The 23,268-nt window shown below is 35.4% G+C and overlaps 1 protein-coding gene across 1 annotated transcript in view; it reads right to left on the reverse strand.

Annotated features, from left to right (window-relative positions):
- Positions 1-23,268, reverse strand: part of DISC1 (DISC1 scaffold protein) — a 534,778-nt gene that overhangs the window by 301,055 nt on the left and 210,455 nt on the right. The window contains 1 exon segment of the mRNA XM_074220919.1: positions 13,904-14,092. Within this exon segment, the coding sequence (XP_074077020.1) occupies positions 13,904-14,092 (189 nt within the window).

A 23,268-nucleotide genomic window follows, 5' to 3' on the forward strand; every position in this document is an offset into this window, starting at 1 on the left:
ATTCACATAACATCTGTGTTCAATCATTTTCTCCAGTATATTGATCTCATAAGGAATAAGAAGAATAATGTTCACTTTCTATAGGCATATCCAATGTCTTTTTTTTATTCAATGTCTTCTTGGGAGCTCAGACTCAGATCATATAATAAAATTTATCTATACCTATAGATAACATAAATATTTTGAAAGTAGCTAGATTGGTCACTCATTAGATAGAGCAATAGGACTGGTGTCAGGAAGATCTGAATCAAATCTGGCCAGACATTTACTAACTACTATGAGAACTTTGTTCTCAAAAAAGACCGTGATATCAAGGAGGTGATGCCATGATAAGCACATGCTGAGTGAGAGGGTGCTGTGCTAAGTCACCAGCCTCACTTTCTCCTGCGGAGCCACATGGGTCCAGTAGTCAGATAAGAATCAAGGTTACTGGAGATGGCCCTGGATGCAAGGCATTCAGGGTTAAGTGACTTATCCAAGATCACACAGCTAGTATGTTTCAAGTATCTAAGGCTGGATTCAAATTCCTATCTTCCTGGCTATAGTGCTCTATCCATTGTATCACCTAGCTGTGTTAATCTTGAGAGATACAAAGAAAGACAAAAGAGAGTCCCTAGCCTCAAGATGCAGCTCATAATCTAAGGATGGAGATAAAATACAAACAATTATGTATAAACAAGTCTGGACAGCATAAATAGGAAATAAGACACAGGAGAAGACACTAAAATTAAGTCATATTGGGAAAGGCTTCCTGTAGAAGACAGGATTTTAGCTGGAACTTAATGGAAGCCAGTAGACAAAAGTGAGGAAGGAGAGAATTCCTGGGCAAATTCCTGAAAAAGTCACTAAACCTTTGTTTGCCTTAATCCAATGGAGAAGGACATGGCAAACCTCTCCAGCATCTTTGCCAAGAAAACCCTGTGGATAATCTTTGAGTGATATGGTTCTAAGAATCAGGAACAATAGAATACAATTGAACAACAACAAAATAGAAATTTTCCTTTTGTCCATGTTACATTCATATACAGATACATATATTTATATTTACATATTCATATATGCATGTTTATATATGCAAACATGAGGTAAAGTTATGAATGATACATCAGCTGGCATGAAAAGGAAGAGATAAGTAATAATAATAGTAATAATTTCATGTTTAATGCTCCTGGAAGAAAGGTGCTATTATTATCTTCACTTTATAAATGAAGAAACAGTCAAAGAGAGATTAAATGGCTTAACAAGGGTCACACAGCAATTAAGTGTCTGAGGTTATATTTGAACCCAAGTCTTTCTTACTCCAAGTTCAACATCTATCTACTACACCACCTAAAGATCCCTTATCTAATAAAGGATTTTACCATCCCCCTTCATTATCCTTTTTTCCCCCCCATTCAATATGATGAAGTCAATTTGAAAGAGGAAGCTATGATTCTGTCACTTTGAACTTAGGGGCTTTTTAACCTAAAGGCAAGAGTACCAACTCCAAACTCCCTTTCAAGTTCAGCATCTCCCCCTCTCCTTTTCCATACTTCCACAAGCAAACAAATGGAAGTTGCTAAATGAGATTTCATTCATGCACAGCAAAGCAAAATATTGCCATTGGATATTCTCTTTTAGAATCCTGTGATATTGTGAAGGTTCCACTGTATGGAACTCTGCTGGTTCACCAAGCCAGATTTTTGCACTACATCTGCAGTATCTTTTATACTTGGGCAGCTGGCACAAAGTGAGAAAATTCATTAACATGCTAATGATGTCCTATTTAAAATTCCAGCCCTGATTATTCTGTGATTAAATCTCTCCCCTTAATGTAGACTTCCTTATATCTGCCTTACAGTGAGAAATCAACAATATTAATAAAGTACAATACAGATTACCAATTTATACACAAGGGATGGAAAAACACTTATGTAAATCTTAATGCTTAATTTTTTCCTGAAAAGCATATGCACTAGACAGCAAAAAGTATAATAATTTTGTTCGACCCCCCCTAAATACAATAATTAAAGGTCTACAGTTAATTTACATAAGTATTTAGGGGATGAAAGATACATTCATCTTTTCATTCAATTTTCCTGCACTTAAAATTTGTATGAAATTCAAATATTCTACCCTGAAGTCTGAGAATTATGCAGCACCACCCTTTTATTTCCCTAGAATTTCCCTTTGTGAGAGATACAGTTAAGTCAGCAATAACAATTACATTGGCTCATCAAATCCTTGTTCTTAAAGTGTTTGAAATCTTTGGTGTATTTCAACCTCTCATATTACCAAAGCTTTATTCTGTTTTTCATGCTTTTGGGTTGCCCCAGTTCATATACTTTAATTCAGACAATCCAGGCAAGCATCCTAGCTCTCAGGTTATGACCATGAAGTATCCATAACTTCATCAAAATGGGAAATCTACTGGAGGCAATTAGATTAACATTAAAAAACAAAACTAAGATGTTGTCAACTAGTTCCAACACTTTCTGGCAAATAGAAGGAAAAGAAATGTCAGATTTTATATTCTTGGGCTCAAACAACACTGTAGATAGAAACTACAGCCATGAAATTAATAGATGCTTATTCCTTGGAAGGAAAGCAATAGCAAATCTGGACTGCATACTAAAAAGCAAAGATATCCCCTTGTTGATGAAGGTCCAACTAGTCAACATTATGTTTTTTCCAGTGGCAATGTATGGCTGGGAGAGTTAGACTGTAAGGAAAACTGAGAGTTGTAGAATAAATACTTTCAAATTCTGGTGCTGGAGAAAACTTTTGAGAGTTCCTTGAACAAAAAGGAGAATCAATCCATTGATACTTAAAGAAATTAATTCAGGCAATGCATGAAAGGACAAATACTGAAAGTGAAGCTTAAATACTTGGGTCATATAATGAGAGAACAGGGATCATTTGAAAAAAACAAATAAACCCTGCTGTTGGGAAAGATTGAAGGCAAAAGGAAAAATGAGATAGATAATGCCATGGAAGCAACAAACTTGAGAATGGACAGATTTCAGGAGATAGTAAAGAATAGAAGGACATGGCATGCTATGATCCATAGAGCTGTAAAAAGTTAAATACAACTGAACAGCAACATCACTTGGAGTAAAAGTCTCAAATTGTGCTTTTAATTTGAAAAAGTAAAGAAAAAAATTATAAATGTTTCACTATTTTTCACCAAATTTCTACTAGGAAGAGAGCATAATGCTAGGCACTATGGGTGATGCAAGGAAGGATAATGCAGTCCCCATCCTCAAGACAATTAGAATCTGGTCAGGACCATCCATTTGCCCAGTTACAAAGTACAAGATGGACAAAGTAAGTAAGCCAACACTACTCATTCTGTAATGATATCAACAATGTAATAAAAGGCATTATAGAGTATTGTAAGGGTTAAAAAAACATTTTGCATTCATCATTTCATTTGAATATCAAACCTGCATGAGAGAGAGGTACTATGCATTTGCCTATGATCACATAGCTATTAAACATGAGGAATATTTTGAACACAGACCTTTCAGAGTTTGAATCCATATCCTTATAACAGATCAAACTAATAATTTATATAGCATTGACTATGCAGAGGTTATATAATTATAATTATTATCTTATTTGATACTGAACAATCCTTAAAGGTAGGTAATACTAGTTTATTATTCCCATTTTTACAAATGAGAAAGTTAAGTCAAACAGAGTTTAAGTGACTTTCCCAAGGTCAAACAATAAATGAGTGACTGAGGCAAGATTTGATCCCCAGCCTAGCATATTCCTTCTTTTCTTTATTGTAAAAATCATACTTCATATTCTGGTGGCTTCTTGACTATTTCCTGTGTAATTATTACTACTAATAATTTGTTGACTTTTTGTGGTCTATAATCTATGATTTTAGTGATGTAGAGAACCAAGGGCAGGGAAACTCCCTCCACTATTGGAGATCAGCAGCTCCTAACTTAAAGACTGGGATAATGAAAGCCCCACAACATGTCACTTGTCCACAATCACTGTGAGTGAGAGGTGGGCCTTGAGCCCAGGTCCTTCTGACACAAAGTCCATCCCACTCTATCCATTCTGCCATGATTCTTCTCATTAATAATAGAGGTTAATAAAATGTAGATAATAAAACATTTATGTCACACTTTAAAATTCACAAAGCACTTCCATCAAAACAATCCTGGAAATGTATTATTTATAATTCCCATTGTCAGATGAAGAAACTGAAGTTCAGAGAAAATAATGTAATGTACCCATGATCATAAATCTAGTGTTAGAGCCAGGATTAAGATCCAAGTCTTGACTCCAAATCCAACACATTTTCTAAAGTGCTATTTTCATTTTCCATGTTCTATTCACTTTGGATTGCCTCACCTAAATCTAGTCTGACCCAGCAAGTGGTTGGCTTCTGCTTCAGTCTGTTCTGCTATATTCTTGAATCCCTCTCCATTCTATAGATCAATAGGAATTAATTGTGTATTCTTGCCTCATACCGGCCCCAAGGATGTTATCATTGGTCTCTAACCATCTTATATCACTCAGTATTGGGGTCAAAACAGAGAATACCAGAAAAAACTTCAAGGACTGAAGAGGAAATTAAATAAATATACATAAATATAACCAACAATACAAGGCTATAAATTGTATGTTTTTGATTTATACCTTTCTAATCTTTTTGCATAGCATACTTCTTTACCCAATTTCCATTTCAGTCAAATTGCCTATCAGCTGATCTGTGTATATAATAATTCATGTCATATTGGTTATGTCTTTGTAATGGTGGTTCTGCAAGTAGAAAGCCAACAAGTATATCTTATGTACCTTCTTGATTCTTATGATGATGATGTTTTATCCTTTGTTCTCAAAGACCATGATATCAAGGAGGTGATGCCATGATAAACACATGCTGAGTGAGAGGGTGCTGTCCTAAGTCACCAGCCTCACTTTCTCCTGTGGAGCCATATGGGTCCAGTGGCCAGATAAGAAAGGTTTCTGGACATGGGCCCTGGATGCAAGTCAGTCAGGCTTAAGTGATTTGTCCAAGGTCACACAGCTAACAAGTGTCAGGTATCTAAGGTTGGATTAGAATTCCTGTCTTCCTGGCTATAGTGCTCTATCCATTGTATCACCTAGCCATGTGAATCTTGAGAGATACAAAGAAAGACAAAAGAGAGTCCCTGGCCTCAAGATGCAGCTCATAATCTAAGGATGGAGATAAAATGCAAACAATTATGTATAAAAAAGTCTGGACAGCATAAATAGGAAATAAGACACAGAAGAAGACACTAAAATTAAGGCATATTGGGAAAGCCTTCCTGTAGAAGATGGGATTTTAGCTGGAACTTAATAGAAGTCAGTAGACAAAAGTGAGGAAGGAGAGGATTCCAGGAAAGGAAGACAAGCAGCAAAAAATGCTGGACTCTAAAGATGGAATGACTTATTCAAGAAATAGTAAGAAGGTCAGTGTCACTGGATCAGAAAGAATCTGAGAGGGAAAGAGTAACATTAAAGAATGGAAAGGGGGAAGGATAATAGAGAGGAATATATGAAGGTCTTTGGATACCAAAGTAGAAGTGATAGGAAGCAATTAAGAGTTTATTGAGTGAGGGAAAGGGGAGCATGAAGAGGGGTTGACTTGACCAGACCTTTAAGAAGTGACCTTTAGAAATCACTTTAGAATTTAGGAAGATCACTCAGATAGCTGAATGGAGGGTGGACTGGAGAGGGGAGAGATTCATGGCAGGCTGAACATCCATCAGGCTTCTGCAGTGTCTAAGTATGATATGATAAGGGCTTGAATCAGGATGGTGGCAGTGTAAGAGCAGAGAAGATGACCTCTACCTCACAGAATCTCTCTTTCTCTTCCAAGCACAAGAATGGTTTGACTTCCAAAGGAAGTCTTTTTAGATTTCCTATGCTGTTCATGCCTACATTCCCCAAATGACTTCACATTTATTTTTTTATAAATTTCATATTTATTTTTGTACAAGAAGATAAGCCCTTATTATGTCCAAGACCTATTTTACTTTTTATCTTTTATGCTCGACACTTAACACATTGCCTGGCACACAGTAAGGACTTAATAGATGTTTCCTGAATTTTGAATCAGGCAAAATTGAGAGCATAAATACTAAGGGATCATTTATAACCTACTTTGAATATTTTAAATTCATCACATTTGTGATGAACAACAACACAAAAGATTTACTGATAATTCCATATTTTCTAAATATATACATGTTAAGATTTGATCTGAGATTAAATTAATATTGCAGTGTAGCCCTCAATTAAGTGAATCAGAATATAAATTTCTGAAACTAATTTAGACCATAAGCATCTTACAAAAAGAAAGGTAATAGGTGGGGTTGGGGAAAGGAAAAAAAGGGAATTTACATGATAACTTTAATATATATTTAAAAGGAATAACAAGTTGTACATAAAATTGCTCCCATCTTGATGCCTGGAATATATTTCTCTTGTATTTTCATTATGGTACATGAGAATATTAATAATCATCTGTGTTGGCAACACTGGGCATAGTAAATAGAGTGCTGACCTTGGGGCCAGAACAAGCTAAATTCAATTCCTTTTCCTAATACATCCTGGTTTGGGGATCTTGGACAAATTAGTTTAAGCTCTCATTTCTCCATGCCACTCTTCAAGACTGGATTTCAGAGAAGGTCCTGATCTGCATTGGTAAAGAAAACAGAGTTTTCTCTTCATGGGGGTCCCTACACCAATGAAATCACACTCTCTATCCCTATCCTTGTGTGAATCCAGAGTGGAGACATTCTACACCAGAGGTCATTTCCTGAATCCTCTGGAAATGGAAGAATAAATTATCTGTTCTAACCTTGTAGAGCTGCCTATCAGTTAAACTTACCCAACATTCCCCAATATCTAGAGAAGGGGCATCTGCACAGAGCATTTCCCTTCCACTCACTTCAAATTTTTATAAATGCACAAAAAAACAACCTTTGCAAAATATTTTCTTTAACCAAAAATTCAACAACAAGTAGAATGTGGAATGTGATTTACCTTTATTAAAATGAATTTGCTAAACCCTAAATTATTCTTTTTTCATTTGGAAGATCCTCTTTTTTTCCCTACATCATTATTCAGTTTGTGCACAAACTGTTCATCAAATAACCAAAAAACCCAATGACCATATATTCTACCTCAAACCTAAACCTAAAGAAATCCTTTTACAACATCTCTAATAAAATGAAGGACATCCAATAAAATGAACTCACTGCTTCTGAAGCCCCCTTTCTTCTTTTGGTTATCTTTAATTGTTAGGAAGTTTTTCTTTATATTGAATTTAAATCTGATTCCCTGCAACTCTAATTCATCAATATTTTTTTCTATCTAAGTCCAGGCAGAAAAGTCTAATTCTTCTTTCAACTATCAGCCATTCAAATTCTTGAAGGCCACTATCATTTCTCTCTAAATCTCTTCTCCAAGCTAAGACACCCTAAATCCTTTAACTGATTCTTATGTGGTACATTTCCTAATTCTTTCACCTTCCTGGTCACCTTCTTCTGGACAAATTACAATTTATCTATCTTTCCAAATAAGTGCCTGTACGTGAATACATTATTCCAGATGTACCCTGACCAAAGCAGGAAAGAGAAGGATTAGTTCCCTCAGTTTGGAAAGTCTGCCTGGAAGGTTAGACAGTTACCTATTGCTTGCTTTAAGTTCCATTCAACCCAAAGCACTTCTAAGCCAATCCCCATTTACTCCATTTATCCTTCAACAGAATCTAGGAGGAAGTCTAGGAGAATGAGTAGGAGATACAGTGAAAAGTCAATGCAAGTCACAAAGAAGACCTTCATGATGGTAATGAGCCATCTGCATTTTGGAATGCTCCATGGGAACAAATTTTTATTCCATTTGTTTATGTTTTATTCATCACATATAAAGTACTTTGTGAAATGACAATGATGAGCTCTTCAAAATACTGTAAGCTCTTTTCTTAAAAAAAAATACGGGAGCTATTAATGGATTCCAGTAGCATAACAGTTTGACTGAAAATATCTCTAGACTAAATTTGTCCTCTATCACAGCTCCCACAATCTTAGCTGCAACAGGATTCCCATTTTCTGCCAAAAATAAGATACTTGAAGAAGATAGTAGATTTTTATGTCTTATTCAGCTTAAAACAACTCGTAAACCAAAGTATATTTTTAAAAAAGTATTCATGGTGATAATTTATACTGCTTGTAAAAATCAAGTCAAAAGAAATCACACTCCATTTTGTAGTGGGGGGAAGGGCATAAATTTTTAACAACCTAATTATTAATTATAGACTGATGCAATGGATTATGGTATGGAAAAATCCCCACTGTAATTGAATTCAGAAGACTCTGACTCTTCCACTTATTCTGGCCATATCACCCTAAACAAGTTCCTCAGTCTTGTCTAGACTTAGTTTTTTGCATCTGTAAAATATGGATACTATTTGGAGTTAGTATATAATTGGTATAAGGAAGTATGTTCTCCAAACTATACATTGCTATAGAGATGGGAGCTATTATAATTAAATGATGTGAACTCCCCCAAAGTGAAAAATAAAATATAGAATTTTTCCAGAAACAGACTCTGGATTGTTGAACCAAAGGAAAATATACCTTAATGGGATGCTATATTGACCATGAATAATCTCTCATTGACTTCTAGGACTCCATGAAGAAGAAGAAATAACTCAAACTCCTCCAAAAGTTTTCATGTTGTACCAATATACCAACCTGGTAGGTTCAGTTCCCAGAGAAGTTGACATGTCTTCCTTCAGGATTCTAGGAGTAGCTCTGAGAATTGAGGGGGAGTAATGGATTTTCTAATTCTATAACTCACTAGCTCCCATTGGTTTGCTTCCTTCCATTATCAATCAGTATATATATGTTTACTAAGATAGTTTAATAAGAATATTTGGTAAAATATATGCCAAAACTATGACACATTCTCCCACCAACAAATACAGGGTTGAGTGGAAGTACCCTCAAATGCTAAAGTGCATATATAGCTTTTGGGTGCTAAAAAAAAGGTCCTTCCCTGTCTTTACTGATATAGAGTTCCTCTTATAAATGGGAGAGCTTCTCTCCTTCACTTCTTCTAGAGTCTTAAAGCTGCCTTTCTTCAATGTGATTAGTTTGTCCAATGCAAATACTTGGTCTTCTGTTATAGAGTTGATGCTAAGATGAGGACACTGATGGCAAGTCCAAAATCCTCTAATTTTCTGAAGTTCATAAGGTCTTCCTCTAATCAAGAAGCAGAAGAAGACACTCTCATCCCCAGATTGATTCCTTTTCAAAGATTTGACTGGAAGGCTTCCACACCTAAACTGCTGTATGCTTAAATACAGGGGTTCCAACATTGATCTGCTACTTTATCTAAAACTCACAGAACATGATTAGTCTTCAACCAATCTAAAACAACTTCCTTTGAAGCATTATTTCACTTCATTCAATGGCTTTCAAGAACCTTTAAATATCAAGGACTTTTCACATAACCTAAAGTGATGGATTGATTCAGAAGTATCTAGACCTAGTTCATACTTCAGGGTCCTCATCTAATCACTTACTCTAAGTGTAACTGATTGATTAACTCAATTGACTTCAAATCTTACTATAAATTAATAGAATATTAGCAACATATATTCATAGATTTAGAGTTAAAAACCAACCTTAGAGATTATCTAGAATAACCTCTTCTTTTTTTTTAGAAATGAAAACTGAAACTCAGGAAATTTAAGTGATTTGCTCTGAGATCATCCAAAGTTCACAATTTTAAAACTCTACCATCATCTCAATAAGCTTTAAAAGTCATTAATCTTAAAAGTCTAAATTTGATCTCTTCTACCTAAAAAAAACTACTGGCTAAATCTCATATTTCTTTATTTGTTTTCATATTTTAGAATTCATTTAACCCAACAGGCTATATATTCTGGAAAAGTTTCACTACTGTTCAAAGCATATAATTTTCCAATTATTTTTATAATTCTCCTGTTTTTCCCATTAAACTATAAATGAGATTGATTCCCTGTTTTCCAGAGCTGTCCCATTAAAGGTCATTGGATTTTAAACCTAGTTTTGCTCCTTTTGGTCAACTTAGGACTATAGTTTAATATAATTTTGCCTAATGAGAGAATTCCAGAGAGAAAGATGATCTCTTGTGATATTTTAAAAAGAAAAAATACTTTGGGCCTATCTCTGTCTGGTAACAGAGATTCTTTAGGTAACAGTAACTATTCCATAATTTGAGTGAGAAATACCAAGGCAATATGGCCAGATCACAACTTCTCTTCATTCATGTCAACCTAGCTTTAATACCTTAGGATATTTATTATAGATATAGAGTTGGAAGGGACAGAAGAAGACATCTAGTCTAACTTCCTCATTATAAAGGTGAAAAAACAGACATTGAGTGATTAAATAAAGTCAGAACGTGAATCTAGGTCCTCTGTCAACATATTCATTCCTTTTTCTACAATACCATATATCTTTCAAGTAATTCTTCCTAAACAAAAAATTATTTTTGATTAATTTGACATGCATTGATTAACTCCCTCCAAGGGATGGGAGTTTACCTTGCTCTAACATATCTATTTAATATTAATTCATGCTTTCAAGGAGTGATTGTTTTTCAATTTTCCTATTCCTTGTTTCTTGGATAGTGTTTGGCATGTAGGAGGCACTTAATAAATACTTATTTAAAGAATAAATGAATATGCAATTCAGTATGCCAGATAAACCCTGCCCTCAATCACTGCAATAGCTTATTAAATTAATCTTTGTAAAAGGAATGCTTCATGTGTCTTTCCTAATTTTATCAGTCAGATTGTTCCAGCTTATAATAGACTAGAATGTATATAGGAGAAGTGAATGGAAATTAATTTTGTAAAAGATCATATTTCTTCATTTCCCAAACTCAAAAAACAGTATACTCAAAACCTCCCCCACAAAAAAATAGTATCCAAAATTAATCCTTAAATCATTTTAAATAATATTTTAAGCTTAAACCTATATGAAAGGCCTAGGTCCTAGATAAATGAGAAGAAATATAGATAAGAAGATCTTCCCTTGAAATTCATATTTTCTTTGAAGATAGACTTTATAAATGCCAACTCAGGATGCAAGGAGAACCTCCAGGATCTTGAACTTGCATTGTATGGCTATGATTCCCTGAAATAATTAATGCTGGAGTAAGTTTTAGCACTGGAGGGAAGAATGTCCAGGATGGCTAAAGTGATACAGAGAGAAAAGAGCAGACAAAGTAAAAATGATCTCCTTGGAAAGTGATAACATGAGAGGAGCAGTTTGAAAAGTATGACATTCATCACTGAGTAAAAGGAGAGAGAGGAAAGAATGAACAAGAAAGAAAAGAATAAGGGAAAAAATGTGTCCCAGTGAGGAACAAAAGGAACCAATGAGGGCTATTTTGCAGAACATGTCTGGGTGGGATAGGAAATCATAATTCTAGGCAGTCCTGAAGGTCTCTATAGTGAAGCAGAGAGTGGAATGGGATCTTCAGATAGAGGAACTGGAAAGAAAATGTCTCAAAAGGAAGACTTCACCAGTTGCTATAAAGAAACGCAGGAAGGTCATTCATATGTTAGTTCCTTGGGGACTAGGAAGTGAACACTGGACAGAAAATAGGGAAGAAAAGGAAAGGCTGAGGCAAAGGAGAAACATGTGAAAGAACAAAAAATAGCTGGGTCCAGTAGATGAAACAGCCAGAGAAGTCTGGGAAGGACATGGAGTTCTGGTGACCAAAATTTAGAGAAAACAAACTGGAGCATATCCAGAGAAGAGGAACCAGGGTGGCAAGGGTACTGGACATCATATCATGTGAGCAATGTTTGAAGTGGCTAAGAATGCTTAGCCTAGAAAAGAAAGCTTGAGAAGAACAAGAAAGCTATTTACAAATATTTGAAGAGCTGTCATATGGAAGAAAGTGAGACTAAGAGTAGTTAGTGGAAATCACAAAACAATTTGGACTCAAAGAGAAATGGTTACTAATAGCCAGAGATTTGAGAAGATTCAGAGTTCTTCCCTTTTTCTAAAGTTTTGTTCTCAAAAGTTCAGATTCTTGAAGAAATCAATGATGAGATTGAACTAAGACCCCACTCAGATGAGGAAGCCACTGTGCTCTACTCAGGTTTGAGTGGGGATAAATTCTTTGAATAGATTGCCCAAGACTGGAGGTAACTTAGAAATAAATGATTTAATCAAAGCTCATAGTTCAGCCTCTCATGGTAATATTCATTCTCACATTGATTGCTAATCTGGAATACTACTCTTCCAAAGGATATATAAGCCATGAACCTGCCACCATGACTGTCTTTGTTCTAAGAGAGAGAGAGAGAGAGAGAGATCCAAATGACTTATTAATAAACATGTTGGCATTATTAATAAGATCATTAAATTACTCAGAAATTTTGTCTCTCAAACTTTTTTTTAAACTTACACTATACATAAAGACAAATTTACCAACAAATACAACCATAGAAAAATGGCAGTCTTTAGAGGTTGGCTGAAAATATATTGGGGTGACTAGGTGGTATAGTACATAGGGGACTGACCTGGAGTCAGAAAGATTCATCTTCTTGAGTTCGAATTTGGCCTTGGATACTCACTAGTAGTGTGACCCTCAGCAAGTCATTTAACCTTGTTGCTCATCTGAAAATGAGCTGGAGAAGGAAAGGACAAAGCACTCCAATATCATTGCCAAAAAAACTACAGGTTTCACCAAGAGTCAGAAGCTCCTGAACCCTGAAAAGATTTGGAGATATTATAGAGAATATTTCTGTTCAAATTAAGGTTGGAAAAGAAGGGTTTGAGGTCATAGAATTCTCAAATTATAGATTTAGAGCTGGAAAAGACCTCTGAGGTCACTATCTAAATTATCTCATTTTACACATGTAGACACACACTCAAAGAAGTCAGGTAACTTGTCTGTAACACAGGTTAGATACCTTCTAACTCTGAAATTCAGTGATTGTCAAAGCTCTATTCACTATGGAATTTAAACCTCAATCAAGTCTTCTTTTCAAACCAACACCCACTTCACACATACATAGGTACGCACCTATGAAGTTACCTGTGGCTGATAGCCAACACAGCAGATGCTATTTTTAATAAGCATTTTCATTTTATTTAACTGCATTTTTATGGATGCCTTTTGAATTTATATCACTAGTATTTTTTAATATATCCTACCTCCTTGCTCACCCAAACCCCAGAATAGAATCTTGTGACCAAAAAGAAAATAAAAACAAATAAGCAAAACCAAAACATTGAATGCACCTGGCAACATATATAATACTCTGCCTCATAGTTAATTCCCTATTTCTCTGTTGAGAGCAGGGAAGTGTGTTTCATTATCATTATCTGGAATCTTTATTAGATTTTCAGTGACTCTGAGTTTGGATTCCTTTTAATGATTTTACATTGTTGTAAAAAGTATGTATACTATTCTACTGTTGCTTCTTTCACTTCACATCTTTCAGAAACTTGTTGTCTATTGTGCTTCAACAATATCATCATTCTCAATCTTGCAACCACCCTTTACATATAGATGTAATTTGTTAAGTTTTAATATACCAAAATAAGTGTCAACCAAAGAAATAGCTCAAACATCCATGCCAACAGATAGACTATGTTAAATGATTAAAAGATCATTAGCAAACTCCTAGGGGAAGAAAAAAAGTCACTCATGAATAACAAGACAAAAACTGACAACAGATCCAGTCTCCTCCTGTTAGTCCAATGCCTGCCAAAAATCCTCCCCACCCCCAGCCCCCAACTGGGAAAGTGTTCTCTGGGTCACCCTTCACAGTGGTATTCACATGAAGCGGTGTTGTTCTGCCCCTGACACAGTCAGAACAAGTTCTCTGTCAGCCAACAGTTGGTGAACTACTTACCATAGTCAGTCTCCCCCCGCTCAATCTCTTGTCTCAGTCTGTTGTAATCTTCTTTAATTCTCTCCAATTTCCTGACATTCCTGGCACTCAGCACCAGCAGCTTGTTGATCAGACCCTCCAGCCCTTCTCTCTCAGATGTTAACGATCTAATCTCCTCCATGAGATCTTTGGCTTTAGAAAAGCTATTCCCTGCAGCACATTGGGGGAAAGAGGAAAGAAAAGCAAGATTGGTGACATTGGAAAGTTAGGCAGAAAGCCTAAGCAAGCTGGCACCATAGTCACCACAATAACAGTGGCAGAATGGGTAGCATCATTTGGAACCAAACTTTGGAAAAATCAGTGTCATTAGAAGCAGCTTCCTTTAACCATCTCCCACTAGGAAGAAAGAAAAAAACACTGGAGGCTGTTTTCTAAATGGAAAGAACTGCTTCTTACTTTGTGAGGGGTTCTGTTTCACATTGCTCCTCTTCCTAAACTACATAATTGTCTTGCAAGATGTTCCCTAAACTCAACTTTTCATCCTTCATCTCTGTTCTATGTTCCACCGTCCATCTCTGTGGATGGTATGTGGGATCCAACAAGTCAAAAATGCATTCTCTCCTCTCCTCTGCTTCTCAGAAATTTTGACTTCCTTCAGCTTCTGAGATGCCTCCTCCTATAGGAAGTCATTCCTGATTCCTCTAGTTGCTCAAATTATATGGTATTAAAAAAAATATGTTTTCCCTCTAGCTCTCAAGTGGAATATATGTTTCTTGTGGGAAGGAGTTTTGCTTTTTTATTTTTCTACCTCCAACCCAGAGTTTACCCTATATTGCTCTTTCCCCATTGTCTTTGCACTCATTGTTTCGCATTTGTTACCAGTAACAAATGCGAAACAATGAGTGCAAAGACAATAAGGATGAAAAAAAGTGAGAAATAGAAGTAAAAAAATCTACAATCATTGTATAAGATGCTCCCAGTTTTTAGACCCTAAATTTTTCAAAAAAATATGTCTTATACATGGGGAGGACACAATTGATGCTTCAGGTTCATGAAATGGAATGGACTAAACATGCATCCACTCATAAGACTTTCCCAGGGAGTGTTTGTGGTCAGCCATAGACCAGACCACTGGCAGGAGAGTAGGCAGAGCCTCTCTTAAGACTGATTCTTCATCAAATATGCATGAGGATGATGGGAGATTTGACTTTGGTGAGAAGTTGTATGAATTTTATGATGAATAAAACTTGAGCTCAATAACTTTCTTTTTAGAATTTTTTTTCAAATTTTGGGCCCCCAAATTAATGTGTGTCTTATATATGGGAGCATCTTATACATGGGGAAATATGGTAGTGCTTTGCACTTTCGGGGAAAGCCTAGACCTCTTGTTTCATCATTATTTGGCCCATCCAATAAATGCTAAGTACCAACTACATTCCAGGAATTGTGCTAAACACAGGAGAAATGATTAATAAAAAGACAGTCTCTCACCTCAAGAAGTTTACAGTCTAATGGGAAGAGTCTATATGCAAAAGGAGGAAGGAAAGTAGTGTGGAAGGACTATAGAATATCCAATGCAGCACCATCTTGTTCAATGGTGCTGAAACCAGAGTAGTAGGTGCAGAACAGAGTGAGCCAAAAAATCTAGTTTCTGCACCCTATCAAGGAAGACATTAGGAGTTTGGTGCTCTATCCTCCAGTCCTCCAAAAATACATAAAAGAGGGCAGAGGGGAATGGGTCAATTAAGGCTAGAGTTTATAACATAATGATGCAATTATAGGAGTGGAATTTAAACTGAGAGGGGCTTCTTGTTCCATGGAGTTCAGAAAGGGCAGAGCAGCAGCAGGTAGACCAGTGGATAGAGTGCCAGACTCAGAAGACCTGAGTTCAGGTGTGACCTCAGATACTTACTAGCTGGGTGACCCTAGACAAGTCATTTAACCCTGTTTGCCCCAGTTTCCTTTTCTATATAATGAACTGGAGAAGGAAATGGCAAACCACTTCAGGATTTTTGTCAAAAACAAAATTAAACAAAACAAATAGAGTTACAGAAAATCTGAAACAATGCAACAACAACAAAAAGAGCAGATGCAGAGTGGAATGTTGAAGAAACTCCATTTACCAATACAAATAGATATCTACTCTACAAATTCTACAGGGAATTGAGAGGTTAAGTGATTTGTTCATCATAGTCACACAACTAGCATGTGTCAGAAGCAGGACATAAGCCCAGGTCTTCCCAACTCAAGGCTGCCTCGCACAAAGTAACTGCTTATTGAATCCTTTCAATTCAATTCAATAGAAACCTATCTATGCATTGGTTCATTAATACTCAGATTAAGCTATAACAACATCCAAATTATATTTAGTATTTTCACAAGTTTATAAGGCATTTAAGTATATATTAATTCTACTCTCCCCATCATCAACTTATAAAAAGAATTTTCCTGTATTTTCAAATGATATTTCTTTTTTTTAATTCAGTGGATAGATTTCATGCTAATATTAAAATTGGAATTGCTTCTTCAAGGTAAAGACAACAGGATTCATCTCATCATACTATTAAACATTATACTACAAGAGAAAGTTTGTTATCATACAGCCTAAGGTGTCAGTCCATGATTTGTTAGTGCATTCCTATCCTGATTAACATCATAGAACATAAATAACATGTTTTTCAGAATCATAGAACTAAAACAGACTTTAAGAGGTCATATGGTCCTTCCAACTAAATTCAGCCAATTTATACAACATGATTCACCAGGTATCATCCAAGACAGTGGGGGAGACAGAAAAAGATATGATGCATCCAGTTTTCAAAGCATTCATAATCTAACAAGTAGGAAAGACACATTTAAATATTGTTTATCTGAACGAGAGTGAGATAGGTGTAAATGACTAGTTTAGACAAAATGGAATATGAAGTATGAGGAAGAAGAGATCAAAGGAAGGAAAGTTAGTGACACTGAGATCTGTTTTCCTTTGGGGGGAAAAGGTTTTGAGCAGATAATACTCAAGTTGAATGAATGAAAGTACTTGATGGAATGAAATTGAAGGAAAGGAGAAATTTTACTTTAACAGATGGAAGTTAGGGAGGGAGTCTCTCCTCCATCTTTTTGCCAAGACTGTCTTTGGACAAAATTTGAGAAATATTAGCTGACATTAGATCTAAAGAAAAGTGATTTCTGAAGACCCTAAATTACATCTCCATTTAATTAGCAAGGTTTGTATCAACAAAGATATCTAAGACTTTTGAGAAAGACAAATGTAAAACCCAAACACCTTAAAATTTGAGGGAAAAAACCCTAACTCAACATAGCTTGTAACCATGGTGTGGAAATGGAGGTAACTAGGAACTTTAAGAACTCTTTGATTTTATTTCTAATACTTGTACCTTTAATGATTTTGCTGTCTTCTTATTCTGTGCATTCAGTTTTAACCATTTTAAATTGAGGAAGTATTTTCTTTTTCAGAGGTTTGTGGTTTGGAGAATGAAATAGCCACTGTAAAACAATCACCCTGCCATTTTATTGATCACCTCCCAGTTTTCTTTTTTCAATAGTTTCCAACTCCAACTAATCCCCACCTTAGTCTCACACTATTCTTCAGTGATTGGACCAGGTATGGAGTATTGTATTCATGTCTGGGGCCTTTCCTTTTAGGAAAGATATTGATAAGCTAAAGAAGATCTAGAAAAGACTGACAAGAAATCTCCTAACAATGCCCTGTGCCAATGAGCTATACTTCTACATTGTACCATTCCCCACCATGGTTTCAATATATTGTGAACTGGCATAAGACATTAAATGTGAATTTGGGGGGGAGTTTTGTGGAGGCTGCAGATGATATATGAAGGCCAGCAGATGATACAGAAAAAGTTTAGAAACTCAGAAATGCATAAGATGAGAGAGAGAGAGAGAGAGAATAACATTAATATATATATTTTTTATCTTTTAGTATAATAATTCAGATTTCTCCTCTGGTATGAATGGAGGGTCAAAAAATTTTGCATGGATTTTCCAGATTGTGGGGCCAGGCATCCCCCAAGATGTGGAAGAGATTAACTGTAGGTTGTTTTAACCTTGAAAATAGAGTTTAAAGGACATGATAGTTGCTTTCAAGTATTCAGAGGGACTTGTTCTATCCCTGAGTGGGCAGACTAGGAATAATGGGTGAAAGTTGCATAGTGGGAGAGAAACTTCATGTAAGGAAAAGCATCCTAATAATTAAAGCCAACCCAAATTCAAATGGGCTACTTTGAAAGAGGGTAAGAAAGGGAAAGGGAAAGGTATAGAATGAAAGGAGGGAGCAAGGAAGAAGCAACACAGGGAAAGAAGAAAGGGAGGAGACAGATAAAGAAAAGATGGGAAGGGGCTGCTAGGTGGTGCAGAGGATAGAGTATCAGCCCTGGAGTCAGGAGGACCTGAGTTCAAATCCAGCCTCAGATACTTAATAATTACCTAGCTGTGTGGCCTTGGGCAAGCCACTTAACCCCATTGCCTTACAAGAAAAAAAGATAGGGAACAGAGGAGGAAAAAGGAAGAGGAAAAAAAAGAAGAAAGGTATTTCCAGGAGTAAGCAAGTTTACAACAAAATCTTAGAACTCTGGGCTCTCCAGCAAATGGAACTCATCACAAGCACTGAAGCCCAGAGTCCTTAATAAACCATGAGGAAGGAAAGATCATTAATTACAATGTGGTCCCACTTGTTTTTTTATCCTGTGGAAGATAACTTGGGAAAAAGTATAATTCTACTTATGAAAGTTCCATCTCTGCAAAATGTTTCCAAATTCCCAAAATGAAAGTTTATATCAAAATCCAAGCTGTAGCGAAATGGCATCCCATTCCCCACCATGCAATTAATATTTCATAAGCATTGGGGGCAGCTAGGTGGCACAGCAGATAGAGCACCAGCCCTGGAGTCAGGAGTACCTGAGTTCAAGTGCAGCCTCAGACACTTAATAATTACCTAGCTGTGTGGCCTTGGACAAGTCACTTAACCCCATTGCCTTACAAAAAAAATATTTCATAAGCATTTTGGTCTCAGATCTATGCCCATAAGGCAAACTTTCTCTGATGTAGGTCTTCACAGCAGTCAGAAGATGACTATAACTCTGATAAAAATTCAGATAAGTAGACACAGATCTGTGTACCAACTATAGAAAATGCTATCAGTGAACTTCTGCCCTCAATCATGGTAACTAAAATGGGCATTCTTTTTCTAAATAACACATGAGAATTGACTCCCCCCCCAAAAAAAAGCTACCCAGACTAGCAATGCTACAAACACATCTGCTTACTTTTTAGCATACAAAAGGTACTTGGGGATTTGCATGTATTTTTAAAACATCTGTCAAAATATTTTCTTTTGCAAATAACATGATTAAAATTCTCCAGGTTGATACCCAATCTGTTGTTCATTTTACCTGCATTCTCTGTACTTTCATATTTCTGTTACACCCTATTTTCTAGGTGTTCTGCAATTATTTTGAACTATCATCTCTTGCTACAACCCCAGGAACTGATCAGTGCCTAGTAATCTCATTTTGAAGTTGATGAATATAGACAATAGACCTCACAACTGATTGGCTTGGGATGAGTGAAAAGCTAAAAGAATTTAAGCAAAGCATCCAACAAAACCATTTTTACCCACCTAACCTAGAATTGAAATTCTTTAATCTTATTAGAACTTACATGTAGAATATGTTTGGAAAATTGCTGAGAAAGCTTAGACTCAACACCATTGGAACTTTATTAATTTAAAAAATTAGAAATGCTTTCTCATTAATTTATCAATTAGTTATCAGAAGCATTAAGGTCCCCCCTTTTTTATCAAATGTTATTTCAATAACTGTAGAAAACTTTATTAGCTACTTTCTCTTTCTATCTGTTTCTCTCTGTCTCTTTTTCTCTCTCTTGATTTAGATAGACATCTCAAAACTGCTAATCTAAGCTTATGTAAGCATCAAAGTTAAAGAATATGCAATTTATTAAGTCAGTGAATAATAACACAAAGTGACAAATTAAACTATGAAGATCAAAGATGTAGTTAACTTTAATCCTAACTTCTTTTCTTAATTTCTCACTTCTGAAATGCAGTCTTGCTATTCATTTTCTCCAGATAGCAAAGTCTCCCAAGAATTATTTTCTTATTTCTTGACAATATGCATTAAACTAATTTCTCTTAGGGAACAAATTCTTTCTTTCAGACATCTCAGGTTAGTGTCTTTCTCTCTCTCTCTCTCTCTCTCTCTCTCTCTCTCTCTCTCTCTCTCTCTCTCTCTCTCTCTCTTCACTTCTGACTCCTCAAGGAATTTTCTTTTTTGGGGTTTCTTTATAAGGAACAATTAAACAGATCTATCAGAAAAGAAAACTTCATTCTATTTTTTTATTGCCTCACTTGATCTCACTACAATTATCTCAAATAACTTCTTTAGATTGACTTTAAATTGCCAATATCTTACCTACTTGTCATAAATACTAAGTACACTATAACTTTCCAAGATTCTAAAAGTTCTTTAAAGTAATATAATAGTTTCTATAGTCTCTGAGAAAAGGCCATTGAAGTAGCTATAATATTTCTACTTACTCTGAAAATATTTCTCTATTTAAATATTTTCTCCCATTATTAGAAATGGAGAAACCTTTATTCCCATAAGTAGTCACTCCTTCATCTCTCTTGCTCTCTCTCTCTCTCTCTCTTTTTCTCTATCTCCCTAGAGATAGATATCTCAAAATTGTTATCTCTTATGCTTTTATAAGCATCAAAATTAATGGCTATGGAATTTATTCATAAGGAAACAAATAATGTCAATATAATAACAAATAATAAGGTAAAAAAAAGCTCCTTAAGGGTAAAAGACATTTATTTTGTTGTATTCTCAGCACCTAACATAGTGCCTCACACATTTAAGTGCTTAATTAAATGCTTATTGAAAGATTAGAGGCTGCAATACATTGCCAATAATAAATGGCAAAGAAGAAATAGCATTAAATACACCATCAAGGACACATGGCAAGAAAAAGAGGTGGGATGGCCAAACAAAAAAGACAAAGAATATCAGATAACCAGGGCACTATTCTATTATCAACTCAATATGTTAATAATACCAGATTAAATCTTCATCTCCATTATATAGGGCAGATCCTATATAGGACATTTATAGAAAGTCAAAGGATAAGAGGACAAAGAATAAAAAGGCATGGATGAGCTATGGTCAGTCCACTAATCAAGGAGTCATCAAAGTCTGAATATGCATGTCTAAGTGTGAGATAATAACTGCAGCAAAGAGACAACATTGGAAAGCCAGCCAGTCCACCTTGAAGTCAGATTGATGTGGGTTCAAGTCCTAATTCTGATGCATACTAATTATATAATCATGGACCCATCTAACTTTTCAGGACCACAGTCAATGATTCTCTAAGTTATAGACAGTTGTACATATTACTATCTCTACATTGAGCTTCCACACAAGGAATTCCCTACCTAGATGTTACCACAGGTACAAACATTATTCATCATCACAGTTATAAAAAGACTAAGATGAATATAAATTACAAAGTATATTTAAATAAACACTCAAAACAATTCTGTGAAGTAAGGAGAACAACTCTTAAAAACTTGAGCTTTCCATAGAGAGAGAGATTAATGTTCAAAGAGGTCTTGACTACTCAAGTAATGTCAGAGTCAGGATTCAAATGTGGGTCTACTGATTTTCTGTTATGGTATACAGCAAAATGAAGATGATGGGAAATAAGGCTGTCAATAGTCGTGAGCATAAGTAAACCAAACATATTCAGAACCTGGAAGACAAGTCAATCAAAACTACCAAAAGACTAGAAATTTGACTTTCTATGCCCAGTCTTTCCTTTTGAAATAGTTCCAGCCTGTATCACAAGGGACATTCCAATTAAATTTATGTGATTTATTCTTTTGTACTATTAACATCTAAATACCCTTATTATTTATTTATGAATAAAGATGTTTCTCCCATTATCAAATGAGGTTATGTTTGTAAAGTGCTTATTTGGGACTGGCTCATAGTAGGTCCCTTCCTTCCTTCCTTCCCTCCCTCCCCACACCACCCCATTTGAACAAAGAGACAAAGAAAGGCCTGCATGATGGCAATGCAGGAAAGGGAAAGTGTCTTATTTCAAACCTCATTTTATCTCTGTAGCTTCTAATTTTTGCTGCCAGTTCTATTCCCTGAAGTCAACCAGAAAAATATAATCCTTTCAGCCAATATTCCTTCATACCCTGGAAAAGTTATCAGCTACCCTAGGAAATCTCTTCTTCTTGCTAAACATCCCCAGTTCTTTTAATTAATCTTAATACTTAATAATTTATGTTCTCAAGATGCTTTCCTATGCTAAGTGCCCTTCTCTGAATTACTCTGCAGTTTATCAAAGTTCCTAAAATATGCAGCCTAGAATATTAACTAACATTTTTCCTTTTTCTTTTAAGTTTTGCAAAGCACCTTACATATTATTTCATTTATTCAGTAACAACAATTCAGTAAAATAGCTACTATTATTCCCATTTTAAGGATGAGGAAAATTCAAGAGGTTAAGTAATTTATACATCTATTCATTTGGGCATGATGACTTGAACTTATTAAGGACAATTAGATTCTTTATTTCTACATTATGACATGTCTTCTGAACTTCAATCTATATTTGCCATTTGTGTCCTTTTAAAGCTATTTAAGACCATAGATTATTCTCTGCATTTGATGGGGAAAGGTGGGGAAAGAAAGCAAAATAAATCTTAGGCAATTGTATTTTCTTTTGTCATATGTCATTATTCCATTTACTACTAATAAATACCACATCCTTTCTTTTATTCTTCTTTCCCTAATATAGATTAAAACAACCATTTTGTTGGTATTATCTGTGAGGGGAAAATTTCATTATTCTCCTTAAAATTGTGGTCCAGGGGAAAGAATTTTGGGCCTGGAATCAGGAAGACCTGAATTTAAATGCTGTCTCAGACACACTAGATGTGTTACCATAACTAACCTGGAACCTTAATCTAACTAACTAACCTGCAAAAAAGAACTGGGCTCTCATCTGTATTCTTCTACTAACTTATTCATGTCCTTGGACAAATCACTTCACCAAAACGATGTATGCTATACTTCATGGTTGTAAAGTGCTACTAAATATAAATTAGATCAATGAAAATGGAACAACCCACCTACACCTGTGTCTTCTAACTTCTTGTCTCACTCACTTTTCCTCCTATTCCTATCTGGCTTCTTGACTTAGCACTGAAAGAAAATTGCTCTCTCCAAGGTTACTAATTGCCTCCTACTTACTAAAATAGATGTTGGGTTTTTCTTTTCTTTCCAAGTCTTTATCCTTCTTAACTGCTCAAATTATTGACC

This window comes from Macrotis lagotis, chromosome 2 (genome assembly GCF_037893015.1).
Source record: "Macrotis lagotis isolate mMagLag1 chromosome 2, bilby.v1.9.chrom.fasta, whole genome shotgun sequence".
Classification (NCBI taxonomy): domain Eukaryota; kingdom Metazoa; phylum Chordata; class Mammalia; order Peramelemorphia; family Peramelidae; genus Macrotis; species Macrotis lagotis.